General features: G+C 45.7%; 1 protein-coding gene across 1 annotated transcript; it reads right to left on the bottom strand.

Annotated features, from left to right (window-relative positions):
• Positions 1-1,516: 1,516 nt before the first annotated feature.
• LOC118394853 (angiopoietin-related protein 1-like) lies at positions 1,517-19,107 on the bottom strand. Its single transcript, XM_035788448.2, has 5 exons — positions 18,884-19,107; positions 6,485-7,351; positions 3,103-3,296; positions 2,278-2,548; positions 1,517-2,164 (listed from the first exon to the last, which is right to left on the bottom strand). Exons 2-5 carry the CDS (start codon positions 7,284-7,286, stop codon positions 1,977-1,979), a joined length of 1,455 nt encoding a protein of 484 aa, XP_035644341.1. The 5' UTR covers positions 7,287-7,351; positions 18,884-19,107; the 3' UTR covers positions 1,517-1,976.

The following is a 19,107-nucleotide window of genomic DNA, read 5'->3' as shown; positions in this document are numbered from 1 at the left end:
TAAAAATGCCCTGTTTTAGGTCAATTAGGATCAACACTTTATTTTAAGAATGTGAAATGTCAGAATAATAGTAGAGAGAATAACTTATTTCAGCTTTTATTTATTTCATCACATTCCCAATGGGTCAGAAGTTTACATACACTCAATTAGTATTTGGTAGCATTGCCTTTACATTGTTTAACTTACACTTAGGTTGGAGAATTTAAGTTTATGTAAACTTCCGACTTCAACTGTATATAAGTTTGATAATTATATAGATCTGATCATCTGTTGAAGAAATTGACCAACAACATGTAACCAGTTATTCTACCTTTCAGGTCCTTCCCTGACTGAGATCAGAGAGGGATCTACCTTCCAGGTCCTTCCCTGACTGAGATCAGAGAGGGATCTACCTTCCAGCTCCTTCCCTGACTGAGATCAGAGAGGGATCTACCTTCCAGCTCCTTCCCTGACTGAGATGAGAGAGGGATCTACCTTCCAGCTCCTTCCCTGACTGAGATCAGAGAGGGATCTACCTTCCAGCTCCTTCCCTGACTGAGATCAGAGAGGGATCTACCTTCCAGCTCCTTCCCTGACTGAGATCAGAGAGGGATCTACCTTCCAGCTGCTTGCATTAAAAGATTCACTATTATACTTTCAATTGTTCTCTGCCTTAATCTTTGTATTCCACAACAGCATGTTTAATTGGCTCTGAGTTTTTGGACATCTGTAAACATTGTCCATAAAACAACACAAAGAGCCTGTTTGGTTCATTCTGACTGGTTTACATTCAAGTCTGGTGACTTAAACTTGAATATTACCCTTCATCTTGTGTCCATGTGTGACAAATATACAGCAAAGCTCATTATAATCATATGTTTTGTTGAAGTTTACGGATGTCTCTTTCCCATTGACTTTAATGTGTGATACAGTATGTCTTTTTGTAGTGTGCCGTGTGCTGCAGACCCATCAGTCAGAGGAACCCGCTGGTCTCTCCTTTGGGGTCAGTTTCCCTCCAGATCTAGCCAGTTCTACCGGTGATTACGGACCACAGGGAGTCATGACTTTTGCAATGACAAATATATATTTTTAAACATACAGCCCAAGCACTTTTGTACGGAAAGAATGTACATTTCTCTGTATTTAAAAGGAGAAAAAAAAAGGATCACTTTAAAATGTGGACAGAATCCATCCCAGTCCCCCCCTCTCTTCCCCTGTCTCTTTCCCTCTCCCCTCTCTCCATTCTTCCCTTCACTCTATTCTGTGGCTTTCAGCCATGTGTTTCTCGTTGTCTGTTCCGATACTTCATACTAACTCTCTGCTTCGTGTGCATTTTTTAAGTCTCTGAAAACCACACAAAACAAACCGTAATTCCTTTCCTTTTTTTCCCCTCTTGTTTTGCCTCTGGCTCGTATTGAGATTTAATCAACTGCAAAATGAGAAAAACATTCACACAGGCTACAGTACATAAGTCAGCTGTGAGAGCACAATAATTGGTGCATGATCCACAAATATGGACAGTGAATCGACAACCCAATGTTTTCTATAGGATCATTTACAGCTTCTCCCTGGTTTATTTCAAATACATGAAAAAACATCTCAAGGGCTGAAAATGGTAAAGCATCTCAAGATGAAGAAGTTGAAACAAAGTAGATTGAATGCTTACATAAGATGTTATTGTGACGTGTTAAGATATTTACACGCCTCTAAAATAGGCAAGCTTTTACCTCTAGCAACATACACAGATTTCAATTCCATACCATATGGTCAGTTGTTCTGCTCTCCATGGTAACTGAACGGTCTAGCACTCCTTGGCTCTAAGTCTAGTGCTGACAGTAAGGCCCAGACATTAGTAGTATACTTTAATACTTTACCATCCCACAATGAGGTCAGACAATGTTTGTACTCAATCTCTGTGAGTGAGTAGGTCTGAGATAGTCAATAGTGTACATGTGTTGGTTGAGGGATAGGATGGTCATGTCTCTCCCTCTGTAGTCTCAGTCTATAGGTCTAATCATCATGCGGACTCCCTTCATAGAGTAGAATCCTCCGCCGTAGTCTGCCCAGAAAATTCCGTCCTGGAACTTGCTGCGGTAGACACCGCCAGTGTACCAAACACCATTCAGATTGGCCTGGCCACAGGAGTTGTACCACCAGCCTCCCTTAAGGAAGTGGGCACAGTTACCTGCATAGAGATAATGTAAATAGCCCATTTGTTTGTCTCATATGCTTTCTTTAGGGCCTACTGTATATCTTATGCATTTAGCCAACAGTATATGAATTGATTGATTGACCCACCTGAGAAGGCATCCTTGTCTCTGTCCAGTGTGGTGAACTGCTTGCCGTTGTGGCTGCTGAGTGAGTCGCCAGCGTTTCCCTGGTAGGTGCCCAACCTCAGGCGGTAGCCCTCGTTCTCATGCTCCAGGTGGAAGCTGCTGTAATCAGCATACACCTTCTTCCCCACCCAGTCCTCCAGCTCCACTAGAAGTCTGTAGTCTCCCTGCTTCCCTAAATTGTAGATCCCCAGCAGCCCCAGCCAGTACTCCCCATCTATGTTGCCGAATCCATTCTAAGAAAGATAAATGAAACGTTAGTTGTTGGTTTTGTATAGTCTGAGTGGTTGAAAAAGAGGAACGCTAAAAAAAGTAATACTATAAATACATTTTTGTCAGAAAGTACCTTTGGAAGACAAATGCATCTAAAATAATTTTGGTCTGTTCAGGTGAACAGCGTTAATCTCTTTGGCCATGATAATATATAAGACAAACAACAATCAGAGAGTTCACTTCAGATTGAATTAGTGCACTGTAATTAAAGAAGATATACCTAGCAGAGCTGTGGTAGTTTGGAAAGTAAACATTGGAGATTGAGCGGTGGAATATACCTTCCTGCTGGGTCTTCTTACCTTTCATAATGGCCATCTCAAACTAAATCACTTCAGCAATAATACGCTGACACACACAAAATACATGATATTATAAGTGAAAACACAAGGGGTCCAGGCCTTGGAAAGGATCCTGACACACCAGACCAGACGAGTTCCTTTTGGATAGGTCACATAACGGCACTGTTGTTGTCTCTGGCTTATTCGTTTTCAGTGTCTTTTCTCTTTTTCATCATCACCTTATAGGCGTCCCAGTTCCTGAAGAAGTTGACAGAGCCATCCCTCCTGCTCTGGATGACGGTCCAGCCTCCGTTGTCCAGGCCCTGCTCACACCACACCTGCATGGGCCTCTCCGCTTCGTCAGGTTTCAGCAGGTACATACCGCTGGTGCCATGGCCAGCCTCCTGGGCCTGGAGACAGTCCCTGAAAGGACCTGGGGGAGCATGGAGGGTGGGATGGTGGGGGGGAGATGGAGGGAGAGATGGAGGCATGAAGGGAGAGATGGAGGGATGAAGGGGGAGATGGGGGGATGGGGAGAGAGATGAAGGGACAAAGGTAGAGACGGAGGGATTTATCAGTTACAAACTGTTAATCAAATCAAATTGTATTGGTCACATACACATATTTAGCAGATGTTATTGCGGGTGTAGGAAAATGCTTGTATTCTTATTTTATTATTGTCTTTTCGTTTTTTTGTGTACACAGCATTTTCTGGGCTAATAATGTAAGAAATAACACACAAAATAACAAAATATCACACACCAGATGTAGGCAGTTAAAGCAGTGATTTGTTTAGAACACATTGAATATTAGGATTTATCTGTATCTACCATTCATTTGTTATACATTTGTGATAGAGCAGATGTGAACAGTTAAACTATTGTGTTTGTTTAATGTGAGATGAATCTTTGCCTAGTTTATAGGTGAGGATCGCTATTGGTCTCAGCAAGCGGTGGTGAAGGAAGCCAGATGTGCAGATACTTTGTGGTCAGCGGAAACCATGTCATTCCAGCCTAGGTTCTGTCCATGCTTAGCATGAGAGGGAGCCATCCTGCAGAGGGTTCCCTTTTATACACAGCTGCCTTCAAATCCCACACGTTTTATTATTCTTGGGTCGGGACAATCTAAATGTGTCAGGAATTTCGGTAGATGAGTAAAATGTTTATTTTCTGTGTTTCTTTTTTCTCTTTTCCCTCTTCTGAACTTAGAATGCTACGACCTATTTTCTTTCCATCGAGGTCTGTGTTCTTTCTGGAGCAGCACCAAACCTCGTTCTAGCCGAATATGCAAATGTTACATAATAAAAAAAATCTGACTAAGAAGAAAATGAACACACATTGGTTTGAGGTTAATTTTGAAATAAGTCTATGCTTTATCCTTGCTACCAAACAAACAACAACTAACCACCCATCCACCCCCTCACCAACCATCTCACCCACCAACCTAAACTACATGACCAATAGTATGTGGACACCTTTTCGTCGAACATCTCATTACAAAATAATGGGCATTAATATGGAGTTGGTCCCCCTTTTGCTGCTACAACAGCCTCCACTCTTCTAGGAAGGCTTTCCACTAGGTGTTGCTGAGGGGACTTGCTTCCATTCAGCCACAAGAGCATTAGTGAGGTTGGGTACTGATGTTGGGCATTTAGGCCTGGCTGGCAGTCGGCATTCCAATTCATCCCAAAGGTGTTCGATGGGGTTGAGGTCAGGGCCCTGTGCAGGTCAATCAAGTTCTTCCACACCGATCTCAACAAACCATTTCTGGATGTACCTCGCTTTGTGCACGGGGGCATTGTCATGCTGAAACAGGGAAGGGCCTTCCCCAAGCTGTTTTCACAAAGTTGGAAGCCCAGAAGCGTCTAGAATGTCATTGTATGCTGTAGCGTTAAGATGTCCTTTCAATGGAATTAAGGTGCCTAGCCCAAACCATGAAAAACAGCCCCAGACCATTATTCCTCCTCCACCACACTTTACAGTTGGCACTATGCATTGGGGCAGTTAATGTTCTCCTGGCATCTGCCAAACCCAATTCGGTTTGTCAGACTGCCAGATGTTGAAGCGTGATTTATCATTCCGGAGAACGTGTTTCTACTGCTCCAGAGACCAATGGCAGCGAGCTTTACACCACTCCAGCTGACACTTGGAATTCCGCATGGTGATCTTAGGCTTGTGCGCAGCTGTTTGGCCATGGAAACCCATTTCATGAAGCTCCCGACAAACCGTTCTTGTGCTGACGTTGCTTCCGGAGGCAGTTTACAACTCGGCAATGAGTGTTGTAACCGAAGACCGCTTCAGCACTCAGCTTGTATGGCTACCACTTCACGGCTGAGCCATTGTTGTGCCTAGACTATTCCACTTCACAATTACATAATTTACAGTTGACCGGGGCAGCTGTAGCAGGGTAGAAATTTGACGAACTGACTTGTTGGAAAGGTGGGATCCTATGACATTGCCACGTTGAAAGTCACTGAGCTCTTCAGTTAAGCCATTCCACATGACAAAGTTTTGTCTATGGAGATTACATGGCTGTGTGCTCGATTTTATATATCTGTCAGCAATGTGTGTGGCTGAAATAGGCAAATCACAAATTTGAATGGGTGTCCACATACTTTTGTATATACAGTGCATTCGGAAAGTATTCAGACCCCTTGACTTTTTCCACATTTTGTTACGTTACAGCCTTATTCTAAAATTGATTAAATAGTTTTTCCCCTCATCAATCTACACACAGAATGACGAAGCAAAAACTGTTTTTTAGACATTTTTGCAAGTTTATTACAAATAAAAAACTGAAATATCACATTTACATAAGTATTCAGACCCTTTACTCAGTAGTTTGTTGAAGCACCTTTGGCAGGTATTACAGCCTTGAGTCTTCTTGGGTATGATGCTACAAGCTTGGCACAGAGACTTGTCCTGAAGTGACTCCTGCATTGCCTTGGCTGTGTGCTTAGGGGCGTTGCCCTGTTGGAAGGTGAACCATCGCCCCATTCTGAGGTCCTGAGCAGGTTTTCATTAAGGATCTCTATGTACTTTGCTCTGTTCATCTTTCCCTTGATCCTGACTAGTCTCCCAGTCTCTGCCGCTGAAAAACATTGCCACAGCACTATGCTGCCACCCCCATGCTTCACCGTAGGGGTGGTGCCAGGGAATCTTGTTTTTCATGGTCTGAGAATACTTTAGGTGCCTGGTTGGTAAACTCCAAGTTGGCTGTCATGTGCCTTTTACTGAGGAGTGGTTTCCATTTGTGGCTTTCCAAATCATGTCCAATCAATTGAATTGACCACAGGTAGGCTCCAATCAGCTTGTAGAAACATCTCAAGGATGATCAATGGAAACAGGATGCACCTGAGCTCAATTTCAAATCTCATAGCAAAGTGTCTGAATACCTATGTAAATAAGGTATTTCTGTTTTTTATTTTGTATACAGTTGCAAAAATGTCTAAAAACGTATTTTCACTTTGTATGGGGTTTTGTGTGTAGATTGATGAGGGGGAAAAAACAATTCAATCCATTTTAGAATAAGGCTGTAACGTAACAAAATGTGGACGAAGTCAAGGGGTCTGAATACTGACCCAATGCACTATATAGTGTATCTAATAATCAGTTGCCTCACCCTCTGCACTGAAGTTGCCCTGCGGAGCCTTCTGGAGCTCCAGGGTGCTTCCTGTGGGTGCTGGCCCTGCTTGGGAGCCCCTGTCTCTGGGAAATGCCCGGCCGTGGTCCCTCTGGATCTCGTTGGTAAATCTCGGGATGCTAACCGGTATGTTCTCTGGCACCACCTGCACCAGTGGTGGGCCCTGAGGAGACTGCTCATGCCGCCGGCCGTACACCTGCAGACAGCGCTCTTCCAGGGCACCAACCAGAACTGACTGGCTGTTGACCACGGCGGAGAGCGCAGCGTATCGGACCTCTAGGTCACGGTAGCGGGCGGCCAGGCGTAGGGACTCTGCTGTGGCGTTCAGAATGCGTCCCTCCAGCTGAGCCAGCTCCAGAGAGTTGTCTCTCTTCCTGATGATCTCGTGCAGAAGCTGCATGTAGAGCTGGGTCACCCTGGAGTTCATGTTCCTGCTCTCCTTCCTCAGCAACTTCATCTCGTTCACCATGTTCCCATCAATGTTCACCACCAGCTTCAGGGTATCCATCTCCCGTCTCTGTTTGGAAAGCAGGTCCCTCACCGCCGCTACGTCCAGGCGGGTCACGCGGTCCTTGTCCGTGTGTAGGCCCCGGCTGGTGCAGATTGGCCCTGTGATCTTCTGCTCAGGGACCAGGAAGGTATACGAGCACTTTTTGGGTGGTTCTCCTTTGTCCTCCAGGTACCTCCGTCTCCGGGTCAGGATGGGGGATCTGAGGCCCTCACTGCTGCCCCAGACGGACAGCCCAAGCAGGACAAACAGGCACCAAGCTCTGGGCCCCATAGCTAGTGGTTCCTTTTCTCTTCTTCTGCTCCTCTACAACAAGGCTGTCTGTGTCACTGGTGCACCTAAAACATAGGCAGGGGAGAGCGAGTCAATACGTGGTTGAATTCTTAGCAGTGGTGTGTGCACTGCAGAACAGACATGCAGAAATATGTTTTCACAACTCCAATTCTGACTTAAGTTCATTCACTCTTGGATATTCCTTCACGCTACTGCCCCTGACCAGGCTATATCATATCTCTGGGTGTGTTTGGTTAGCCCTGGTTCTCATATTCCTACATCTCCTCTGCTTTCTCAAGCTTCTCCAAAAGCTTCCAGATTGTGTATTTGGGTTTTAGAAAAGGGCTATATAGGAACTATGTATTATTATAATTAATTTGAGGGATACTGTTAAAAAATCTCTACTCTTTCATAATACAAGTCTGAAAATCAGGTAGGAAGTTTTTGTTTGGAATTAGATGAAGGCAAACATGAAGCCCCAATTCTAAATAAAAAAAGTTATCTCAAAGAAATGTGTGCATAAGTGTACCTATAATAAGATTATGCCTGTGCATCTCTTGGGCGCCAGCTGGAGGCCAATGATTGTTTCTGACTGACCCATTTTACTCGCATCCTATTTCTCCTGGCTGGCCTAAATATGGCACTGGCTGAATTTGGTATCGAATGATAGAGCTGGATGTGTGAGACTGGCTTATAAGTAATGTTTTCTGCGAATCTATTTAAAAAAATCAGAACTCAGGATAAGACCCAGATGCAGACAGCTAGAATCACAGATGTTTATTGACCCAAACCGGTTGCATGCAAAAGACAGGTCAAAGGCAGGCAGAGGTCCGTAATCCAGGACAGAGTCAATAAGGTGCAGAACAGCAGGCCGGCTCGGGGTCAGGGCAGGCAGGAGACAAAGGGCTGTGAGACATAGGTTTAATCCTAGACACATGAAAAGTTGGATGAATACGGAGGGTACGGGGCAACAGAAGACAAACAGCAGAGGGGCTAATAATCTTGGAGAAATTTGCGGTCCGCTTGTCGTCGATACCTGGTGGTGGTCTTGAGAAGAGCCGACCGGGCTCTCTTCCAGGTATGGCAACTGCAGCGGACAAAAATCTGGGCCGAGGGTATGGTGACCTCTTCCTCTTGCTCACGAAAGAGCAGGGGCTAACACCCCAGGGAACACTTTGCATCCTGTAGCTCCAACTCCAAAAAGTTCTGGGACACTGTGAAGTCCATGGAGAACAAGAGCACCTCCTCCCAGCTGCCCACTGCACTGAGGCTAGGTAACACGGTCACCACCGATAAATCCATGATTATCGAAAACTTCAATAAGCATTTCTCAACGGCTGGCCATGCCTTCCAACTGGCTACTCCAACCTCAGCCAACAGCTCCGCCCCCCCGCAGCTCCTCGCCCAATCCTCTCCAGGTTCTCCTTTACCCAAATCCAGATAGCAGATGTTCTGAAAGAGCTGCAAAATCTGGACCCGTACAAATCAGCTGGGCTTGACAATCTGGACCCTCTATTTCTGAAACTATCCGCCGCCATTGTCGCAACCCCTATTACCAGCCTGTTCAACCTCTCTTTCATATCGTCTGAGATCCCCAAGGATTGGAAAGCTGCCGCAGTCATCCCCCTCTTCAAAGGGGGAGACACCCTGGACCCAAACTGTTACAGACCTATATCCATCCTGCCCTGCCTATCTAAGGTCTTCGAAAGCCAAGTCAACAAACAGGTCACTGACCATCTTGAATCCCACCGTACCTTCTCCGCTGTGCAATCTGGTTTCCGAGCCGGTCACGGGTGCACCTCAGCCACACTCAAGGTACTAAACGATATCATAACCGCCATCGATAAAAGACAGTACTGTGCAGCCGTCTTCATCAACCTTGCCAAGGCTTTCGACTCTGTCAATCACCATATTCTTATCGGCAGACTCAGTAGCCTCGGTTTTTCGGATGACTGCCTTGCCTGGTTCACCAATTACTTTGCAGACAGAGTTCAGTGTGTCAAATCGGAGGGCATGCTGTCCGGTCCTCTGGCAGTCTCTGTGGGGGTGCCACAGGGTTCAATTCTCGGGCCGACTCTTTTCTCTGTATATATCAATGATGTTGCTCTTGCTGCGGGCGATTCCCTGATCCACCTCTACGCAGACGACACCATTCTACATACTTTCGGCCCGTCATTGGACACTGTGCTATCTAACCTCCAAACGAGCTTCAATGCCATACAACACTCCTTCCGTGGCCTCCAACTGCTCTTAAACACCAAATGCATGCTTTTCAACCGATCGCTGCCTGCACCCGCATGCCCGACTAGCATCACCACCCTGGATGGTTCCGACCTTGAATATGTGGACATCTATAAGTACCTAGGTGTCTGGCTAGACTGCAAACTCTCCTTCCAGACTCATATCAAACATCTCCAATCGAAAATCAAATCAAGAGTCGGCTTTCTATTCCGCAACAAAGCCTCCTTCACTCACGCCGCCAAGCTTACCCTAGTAAAACTGACTATCCTACCGATCCTCAACTTCGGCGATGTAATCTACAAAATGGCTTCCAACACTCTACTCAGCAAACTGGATGCAGTTTATCACAGTGCCATCCGTTTTGTCACTAAAGCACCTTATACCACCCACCACTGCGACTTGTATGCTCTAGTCGGCTGGCCCTCGCTACATATTCGTCGCCAGACCCACTGGCTCCAGGTCATCTACAAGTCCATGCTAGGTAAAGCTCCGCCTTATCTCAGTTCACTGGTCACGATGGCAACACCCATCCGTAGCACGCGCTCCAGCAGGTGTATCTCACTGATCATCCCTAAAGCCAACACCTCATTTGGCCGCCTTTCGTTCCAGTACTCTGCTGCCTGTGACTGGAACGAATTGCAAAAATCGCTGAAGTTGGAGACTTTTATCTCCCTCACCAACTTCAAACATCAGCTATCTGAGCAGCTAACCGATCGCTGCAGCTGCACATAGTCTATTGGTAAATAGCCCACCCATTTTCACCTACCTCATCCCCATACTGTTTTTATTTATTTACTTTTCTGCTCTTTTGCACACCAATATCTCTACCTGTACATGACCATCTGATCATTTATCACTCCAGTGTTAATCTGCAAAATTGTAATTATTCGCCTACCTCCTCATGCCTTTTGCACACATTGTATATAGACTCCCCTTTTTTTCTACTGTGTTATTGACTTGTTAATTGTTTACTCCATGTGTAACTCTGTGTTGTCTGTTCACACTGCTATGCTTTATCTTGACCAGGTCGCAGTTGCAAATGAGAACTTGTTCTCAACTAGCCTACCTGGTTAAATAAAGGTGAAATAAAATAAATAAAAAATAAAACTTGAAAGGTTGGCAGAACAGGGGAGGGTGTTGCAGGCTTATTCAACCCACACAAGTTGATGGCAGAGTTGTCTACAGGTCTCGCTCCGACTGGGCATTGGACTGCTAGTGGAACCCGGAGGACAGGCTGACCAAATAGCATGCAGAACGCCTTCCAGAACCCGGGACTAGAACTGAGGGCCCCGGTCGGAGACCATGTCCACCGGGAGTCCATGGATCCGGAAGATGTGCTGCACCATGACCTGGGATGTCTCTTTGGCAGAGGGTAGGTTGAGGGGAGGAATGAAGTGGGTGGCTTTGGAAAACTGGTCCACTACTGTCAGGATGGCAGGTATATGTTAGACCAGGGATGGTGAGGGACAGGCAGTGGTTGAAGAAGACCAGAGCTTGCCAAGGAGTCTTGTTCTGTGCACAGATCGTGCAGGCGGCAATGAACGCGGAGACTTCCGGGACCATGTTAGGCAGGCCCCCAAAAGCATTGTCCCACAAAAGTCAGGGTCCGCTGGGAGCCCAGGTGGCAGGCAAGCCTGGAGGAGTGGGCCCACTCCAAGACCAAGGAGTGGACAGTGTCAGGCACACGCAAACATCCTGTTATCTGCCCCCCCGGGGTTTGGCTGGGAACGATTCGCCTCACGGACCTGCTTCCCTATTCCCCAGCTGAGTTCCATCACCAGACACGAGGTGGGAAGGATGGTCTCAGGATCTGAAAGTGTAGCAGCGGGGCTATAGCAGCGTGACAGTGCATCCGGCTTGATGTTCTTGAATCCTGGTCGGTAGGAGAGGGAGAAGTTAAACCGGGTGAAAAGCAGGGCCCAGCTAACCTAACTGGAATCGAGATGCTTGGCGGTGCGGAGATATTTCAGGTTATTGTGATCCATCCACACAATGAACAGATGTACCGCCCCCTCCAACCAGTGTCTCCACTCCTCCAACACCATTTTCACCACGAGAAGCTCATGATTCCCCACATCGTAGCTCCTCTCCGTGGCATTGAGGCGATGGGAGAAGAAGGTGCATGGATGTAACTTGAGGTCCAGGGCAGAACGCTGGGACAGGACAGCCCCCACTCCAACATCCGAAGCATTGGCCTCCACCACGAACTGACGGGATGTGTCAGGATGAACCAACATGGGAGCAGTGGTGAAGTGGTGCTTGAGGTCCCAGAGCACCCGGTCAGCAGCTGGGGACCATGTGAATGGAACCTTGGGGGATGTGAGTGCAGACAGGGGGGAAGCCATGGTGCTGTAACTCTGGATAAAGTTGGCAAATCCCAGGAAACGTTGCAGCTTCACTCTGGATATAGGCTGGGGACAATCCACCACTGCTCCATCTGTACATTCCTTGCAGCGATGATGTAACCAAGGAAGGGGACGGTGGAGCGATGGAATTAGCATTTCTCCGCTTTCACAAAAAGCTGTCCTCAGATAATAGCATGGTTTGCTTTTGCCGTAAAGCCTTTTTGAAATCTAACACGTTGGCTGGATTAACAACAAGTATAGCTTTAATGTTGTGTATGGCATGTGTGATTTCATGAAAGTTTAATATTTACAGTAATTTAATTTGAATTTGGCGCTCTGCCATTTCACCGGATGTTGTCAAATCGATCCCGCTAAAGGGATTTAATCCCCAAGACGTTTTTAAACCCCTTTAGCGCATAGCGAAAAACAACAACACACATTCTAGCATAGTGTACCCTCTTAAACCTTGGGACCTGGATATGGTGTGGTAAAAAAAATGAAGGGAGACTGATACACCGTGAAGATAAGGTTTAAAAAAAAAGGTTTCCAGGTGCTTCTCTCTTCAATACAGCTATCTCTCCTCAACGACTAGTTTCATCTTATACATAGCCAACATACTAAAAACTACTTGTAAAAGGTATTAATAATAATCTTATCTCAAAGATACATTTTCATAATTTCATATCCCTAACAACAGCAAGTTACAATGTTCCCCCTGTTACACTCTCTGAGTTTATAAAAGACAGGTGAAACAGATCAGGGTGTGACCGTGTAAACATTTGTTGGTGTCCTCTTTTCCTCTGTTGCCACTACAGGCTAGCTTGACTGGAGCTAAAATTAGACAATTCTAGCTTTTTTGCTAACATACTTTCATAAATCCATTCAACTATCAAAACGTCATAAAAAAATAACAATTATATAATTATTCTCGCTTAACTTTGTTTTATATCCTATGCTTTATAACTCGCTCACCTTCCAGATAAGGTTTAAAATTATTTGTTTATCTAGTGCTTCTCTCTTCAGTGTTCAGTTGACTCTCTCTCATTCAACTGACTGATAAGGCAGGCTTAGCATTCGCAACTGTTTTTCAGTGAGATCTACTATTGGCTCCTTTACTTGTCGCTAGTAGTTGCTAGATGACGTTTGCAGTTGCCTTTCTCCAGCTCTGCTGCAGTCCGGAAGTAGTTTCTTCACCCCTCCCCCTTCACACCCCCCCTCCCCTTGTGCTTCTCTGTCTGTGTGTGTGTCGTTGCACAGACAGCTTCTTCCACTCTCGTTTGCATGAGAATTTAGTTGGAAAAGTTGGTACATTTCATCAAAACCACAGAATGCCTCTGTGTCAAAATTCCCCAAAGACAGCCTAAAAGTAGCTAAATTTGTCACCGGAGGGGCCTGAAAACTCACTAAATATAATCATGATAATGACAATGCAAATAAATCAATCAGTTATAAATGATTCAATCTGTAATCTCAATCAGTTTGATCTCAGGATTTATCAATTTAGCAAATAATAATTAAGTTTCATACTTCCAGGTTTGTCTTCATATCTACATGTAATTTTGTTACATTTTAACCATATTTCAGTGGCATAATTGTCCCGTGATGATCTGTAGGGCCTTGATCATTGTCCATTGATATAACACAATAGGTTTGAAGCATGCGCTCCAAGCTGCGCTCCGTGGTAATAACTATAAACGATAACTGATGTGCCGCAGGCTGGATATATGTCTGGTTCTTTACCTGGATCTCCACTGATCTAACACGACTGTTTGTAGTTCAGTATTCCTTCAACCTCTAACAGGACGGTCCGCAAGACGGTTTCAGTGGCAATTTGGTCACCCAGGACGGCTTGTAAGGCCGTCTTAACCAATTTGATCTCTCGCTCCCGTGTTCCTCCAAAATGAGCTCCTCGGGCGTTGAATTTGAAGGAGATTGGAGGCCAATTGGGCTCCGGAAAGGGCAGCGCTGAGTTCCAACCTAAGCATTGACAACTGCTACTTGGGTGCAACCCTGGACCTGGCTATGACAAAGGAGACATGGGTTTGGCCAGCATCATCCAACACTCCAAGATAGGAAACTGCTCCAGAAGCCCACTCTGAAACGTTACAGAACACATGAAGTTCCCGGCTTGATCCAAGTTGGTCAGCACAGGGTGCAAACATAACACCTTGGCATCTGGAGAACTCTGACAAATCTGTTTCCCAACAGATCCATCATTCCACGAGCTCTGCTGGGTGGATTGGGTCATCCCAATCCCTCTTGGTCTGCCACAGGTCCTGGACTAAGACTTTGGTGGTGCTTGTACCCAAGGGTATCTAGTATGCAGCTCCATCTTAGTCCTAGAGTGGGCTCTTGTGGGTTAGCGCCAGACTGCGAAAATCATCAAAATCATCAAGTTCACTACTATTTGACCTGGCTTGTGGCAGGAGGTGCAGGATACCTCTGCTGTGTTGCTATCCCACTGTCAGACCTCAAAAGCCCCTTTGGATAGGGGATTCTGGACTTTGTCGAGGAGTGCTTTCGTTTCAGCAGTGGATGGGAGGCTCTGTAAGCAGTTATCCACATAGAAGGCATTCTCCACTGAATCCCAGACTTCTGGGTCACTGTCTGGGTGCTCCCAGGCGTGCCTCTGCAGAGCATATATGGCCCAGCAAGGACTGCATGTAGTGCCAAATGGGAGTACTTGATGGCCGAGGAGTGCAAGGACACCTTGTACGGAAGGACCTAAGGTTGATCCTTTGACCAGCGCCTTGGAAAGAACAGTTGAAGACAAGTCAATACTTCCCACTGTCTTACTGGATAACATGGTGAGGGAGATACCAGGATTTGCTGAGTGGTTTTCCCTCTTCATGAGCTGTCACTTTTGTGACATATCCTGCCTTCACAAGGTCATGCATTTCCCAGTTATAAACTGCAAGCTCAGGGTTCTTCACCAGTCACCGCTCTGTCCCACGGAGTAGTGGGAGTACAGCCTGTGTTGTGTTTAACAGAGGACGATGGTATGGTTGGGCACCCATAGTAGTGGGGTTGCGTACCTCTGAACACCATCCATTTCAGTGGTGGTGTGCTTCTGCAGGAGGTCCCCCCCCCCCAACAAGATTTAGATGCAAGTGGCTGTTCCACTGGTTGTCATAAGGTGTATGCACCAATTTGTAAGTCGCTCTGGATAAGAGCGTCTGCTAAATGACTTAAATGTAAATGTAATATTTTGAGCGGGTGACCTCCTTTAGATTCCGGTTGGGGAAGGTGTCTATCTTTCAGAGCATCTACACATTCCGAAGGAGGTCAGTAGCTGCACAGGGAGATGGAGCTAGACTGCGTCTGGTTAATAGGACTTGCTGTGACTCTACAGCTTGGGTGGACAGAAGTAGATGGACAAGTGTGGGTAGTCTGACCCGATCAAGATGAGTGGCGCAACTCTGGCCATGTTGCAAAGAGGCAGTCCTCTGAGATGAGGATATTGCTTCTGTAGAACACTCATCTGGCAGGAAGGCCATCTGCCGTGAAGGCATTTGTGATATTGTAGGCCACGTCCCTATGTCCTGAAGGGGAAATGCAAAATGTCACAGCAGAGCCCTTCACTTGGATAATATTATGTCGCACCGTTCTGAGGTTAAGGTTCTCGGGGGTCCCCTTCAGGTTCAGCTGCCAGGCAGCAGCTGGGAGAATGATTGTTCGTTCAGACCCATCATCTAGAACATTGATTGTATCCATGCTCCTCCCTTCGCTTTGCAGAGTGACCTTTACCACCTTCAACATGACCCTTGGCTGGTCGAGGTACAGTAGAGCTCCTTTGTGGCTCCTACCATGAGCATACTCTGCTCCTTCGGTATTTGGGGAATTACTTCATGCAATACTGTGAGATGGATCTTCTTACAGCTGTTGCAGGGTTTCAGCAATGTGCAGCTCTCCGATTTATGGCTACGGGCACACTTGTAGCATCGCTCACCTGAAGTTATCCAGGCCTTCAATTTTGGTCGTGTGAGATTTTGTACCTTGGGTCATGAGCCCAGGAAGTTCCCCTTACTATTGCAATAGGGGCAATTGTGCTGGAATTTGAGAGCGATCTTCTTCCCGGGTTCCTCCCTTCCAGGTTCCTATTTAAGTACATGGTAGTGGAATTCAGCCTTTTATGACCCTCCTTGCGTTCAAACTCCTTCCTTAACCAGAGGCTGTGGCTGAGATTGAGGCCTGGTGAGCAATGCTCTTCGCCCTCATCTTCACCTGCAATCATGCTGCCATGGAGGCACGTTCAGGATGTTGTCAATTACACTCTGGACTAGCTGGCGTGGCTCACCATATCTCGCTTTCGGATCCTGGAGAGCAGCCGTGTATGATTTTGCGGAGTGCATTTTGGATTTGGTCAGCTTGTATTCACTGGGGAACCTCAAGTGATCCATCAGTACTTGTTATTTGTAACTTTCTGACAGATGACTGTGAATACCCAGTAGGCTCTCCAATGCCATTTCCAAGAGGATGAAATAACTCTCCTTTCCACTCTCAAAGTATGGGAGTTTGGGTCTTGGAATTCCATAGGCTGAGGCTATTAGCAGTTCCATGATGTTGGCTCCCTAATCTGGTTGCGTGAAGGATACAACCATGACTGCTGATGAGCTAACTGTGGCCTCGTTGGGCTTGTCCCCTACTGTCCCAGACCCTAAATTGGTGGCAGCCTGAAATGAGTGAGAGCTGATAGTTGTTGACTGGCCTGGTCCAAGCCCTGGATGAGAGGAACGATTTTACGTTGTTGTTAATTGGCAGAAAGGCGAAGAAGAGGTTCTTTGGCTAGATGGATGGGGAATGCTAACTTGTGTCGCTGGCATAGAGGGCGTTGGCGGAGCGGCCTGTCCCCCCGTGGTCCATGCTGGCTATTGACCTCAGAGCCTCCCGGGACTGTGTGCCATGCTGTACCAGAGGAGCAGATTGGCAAAGAGAGGCAGACAGGTCAGGTCCATGTGGAGTGGTAGTCAGGTCAATCCCCTGTTTGTTCCTCTCCAGGAAGGATGAGTACATATCCCACTTCCTCAAATGTATCCGTCTGAAAAGTATGATTGTCTAGGCTTGGATTGTCTAGGAATGGTTCTATGAACATGACAGTGAATTCCCCTTACTGGTGACTGGCCTGCCCAAGACGCCTTCATGTCTTAAAGTAATGATGGACTGCCATGTTTCTTTAATTATTTGATCTGTTATTGCCATAATATGGAATTGTTATTTTACCAACTAAGGCTATCTTCTGTATACCACCACTACCTTTTCACAACACGACTGATTGGCTCAAACACATAAAGAAGGAATTAAAATCCCACAAATTAACTTTTAAGAAGGCACACCTGTTAATTGAAATGCATTCCAGGTGAGCGTGTGGCTACTTGTCTCCAACAGATGCTGTTTGATTGGTTACTTCGAGCTTGTGGCCACGCCCAAGCATATCCCATAGTGAGACATCGAAACATCAAGTATTTGAAATAGAACCCTCATCCATCCAACACTTTTGACAGGTGCAAAATATGACCTACTTCACACCAATAGGCTACCCATAAAAACAAATCCTCTGGATTTAAACATACTGAGGAAGCAGGGACTCAATATGTCTTGGATGGAAAAAGTGGTGGGGGCACGCAATCATTTCTGCCTGCGGTCTTCTCGGAAATGTTCTGAGGTGCATTGAAGGGTCCCATCCCAACCATACCTAATGGGAGGGGTCCAGTAGCATTTACCTAAACCAAAACCAATGTGGTGGAAAAATTGTTCACTGTCAAAAGAGAGAAACATTGTATTACTGCCTGACGTCAAGCAGAGGGCAACATCAGATGTTCTTTATTTATGTATGTACTATTGATGAAGTGTTATTTATCATTACCAGTCCAACACTGGAAATCCATGAATTTCCTTTGTGTCAGGCTTTCAGGCAAATCAAATCGAAAGCACCCCAAAACATACTGACAAATGGAGAATAGGTTTGAGGAAAATTGGAGGAGGAGAGATTAAGAAAGGGATATATTAGAACTTTAAAGCCATAATAAGTCAGAGACTTGGGACGTGAACATGAACCATGCCCTCTCTCTCTCTCTCTCTCTCTCTCTCTCTCTCTCTTTCTCTCTTTTATCAAAACCCTTTTTCATCATCACTATCAATAATTAGGCTTCAGCGATTAACCCTTCTTAAAAGTTAGTCCCAAACCCCAATTTAGATAAGTGACAGTGTTTACAGAAAATGATCAATATAGCAGAATTATTAATCTAATAGTGTGTTATTACTGCTGTATAGTATGTCTCTGTTGCTAACACCCTAGGCCTGCTTCTCTTCATCAAGTCAGCCACATTCAGAGCATTACATTTTTCATTGACTTATAAAAAGCAAAAGAAAGTCTCCAAAGTTCATTTTCCCCCTCAGGTAGAGCCAGACCGATAGCTCATTTATATTGATGGGGCGGTTTGCATCCAGACAGGTCAAACTTGCGGTGACTGTCCTACAGTAGGCTGGCAGAGGACAGTCTAATGGGTGACTGTCCTCCAGTGCCAGTGTGTCACTGGATGTTCTGCTGTGACTGAAGTGTGTCTGTTCAGTCACAGGCAGACCCAGGGGGGATGTTTACTCAGTCTCTTCTCCTTACCCAAAGTTTGTCCAATAATGTCTCACATTTGTAAGTTAATAAACCATTGATAACAGTTAATAAACCTTTAACAACAGCGAATAAAGCGTTAATAAACAGCGGGAGTGTATTAAAATAGATGAACAACTAATTGTGGTTAATGGTTTAAGTTCTGGGAGGCTTCCATTAAAATACAAGCCCTTTGTAATGACATTTATTCGAAATAAATTAGTTGCATAATGGTAATAGAACCAATTTTCAGAACTATGATACTCTTGAGGATGACAGATACGATCTACAAACGTGTTGTTATCTCTCATCTAAACAATACCGTAACTGGAAATGGCTGTTTAACGTAGTTGAAGAAAAGACAAACAGGACAAGATAAGCTACAGGAAAGAGGAGTGTGTACACACCTGCAGCTGTGTGAAGACAGTCTATGCGTCCCAACGTCGTTTGTTTCTCCTGCTGGTCTTTGTTACAGGCTTGTCGGAGCCGATGTCTCAGTCTCCGTTGTGGCTCCTGTATAACTGCATGCTCTTGACTCTCATGCCTTCTGCCTAGTACTGGTCTCTCTGTCTCGCTCTCTCTCTGGCATTCAAACACACATGCATGCATACACACACTCGCAGTAGGATGG

Source organism: Oncorhynchus keta, chromosome 15 (assembly GCF_023373465.1).
Source record: "Oncorhynchus keta strain PuntledgeMale-10-30-2019 chromosome 15, Oket_V2, whole genome shotgun sequence".
NCBI classification, from domain to species: Eukaryota; Metazoa; Chordata; class Actinopteri; order Salmoniformes; family Salmonidae; genus Oncorhynchus; species Oncorhynchus keta.
The sequence above is the reverse complement of the archived record's forward strand: the minus strand, read 5'-3'. Positions and strand labels throughout refer to the sequence as shown.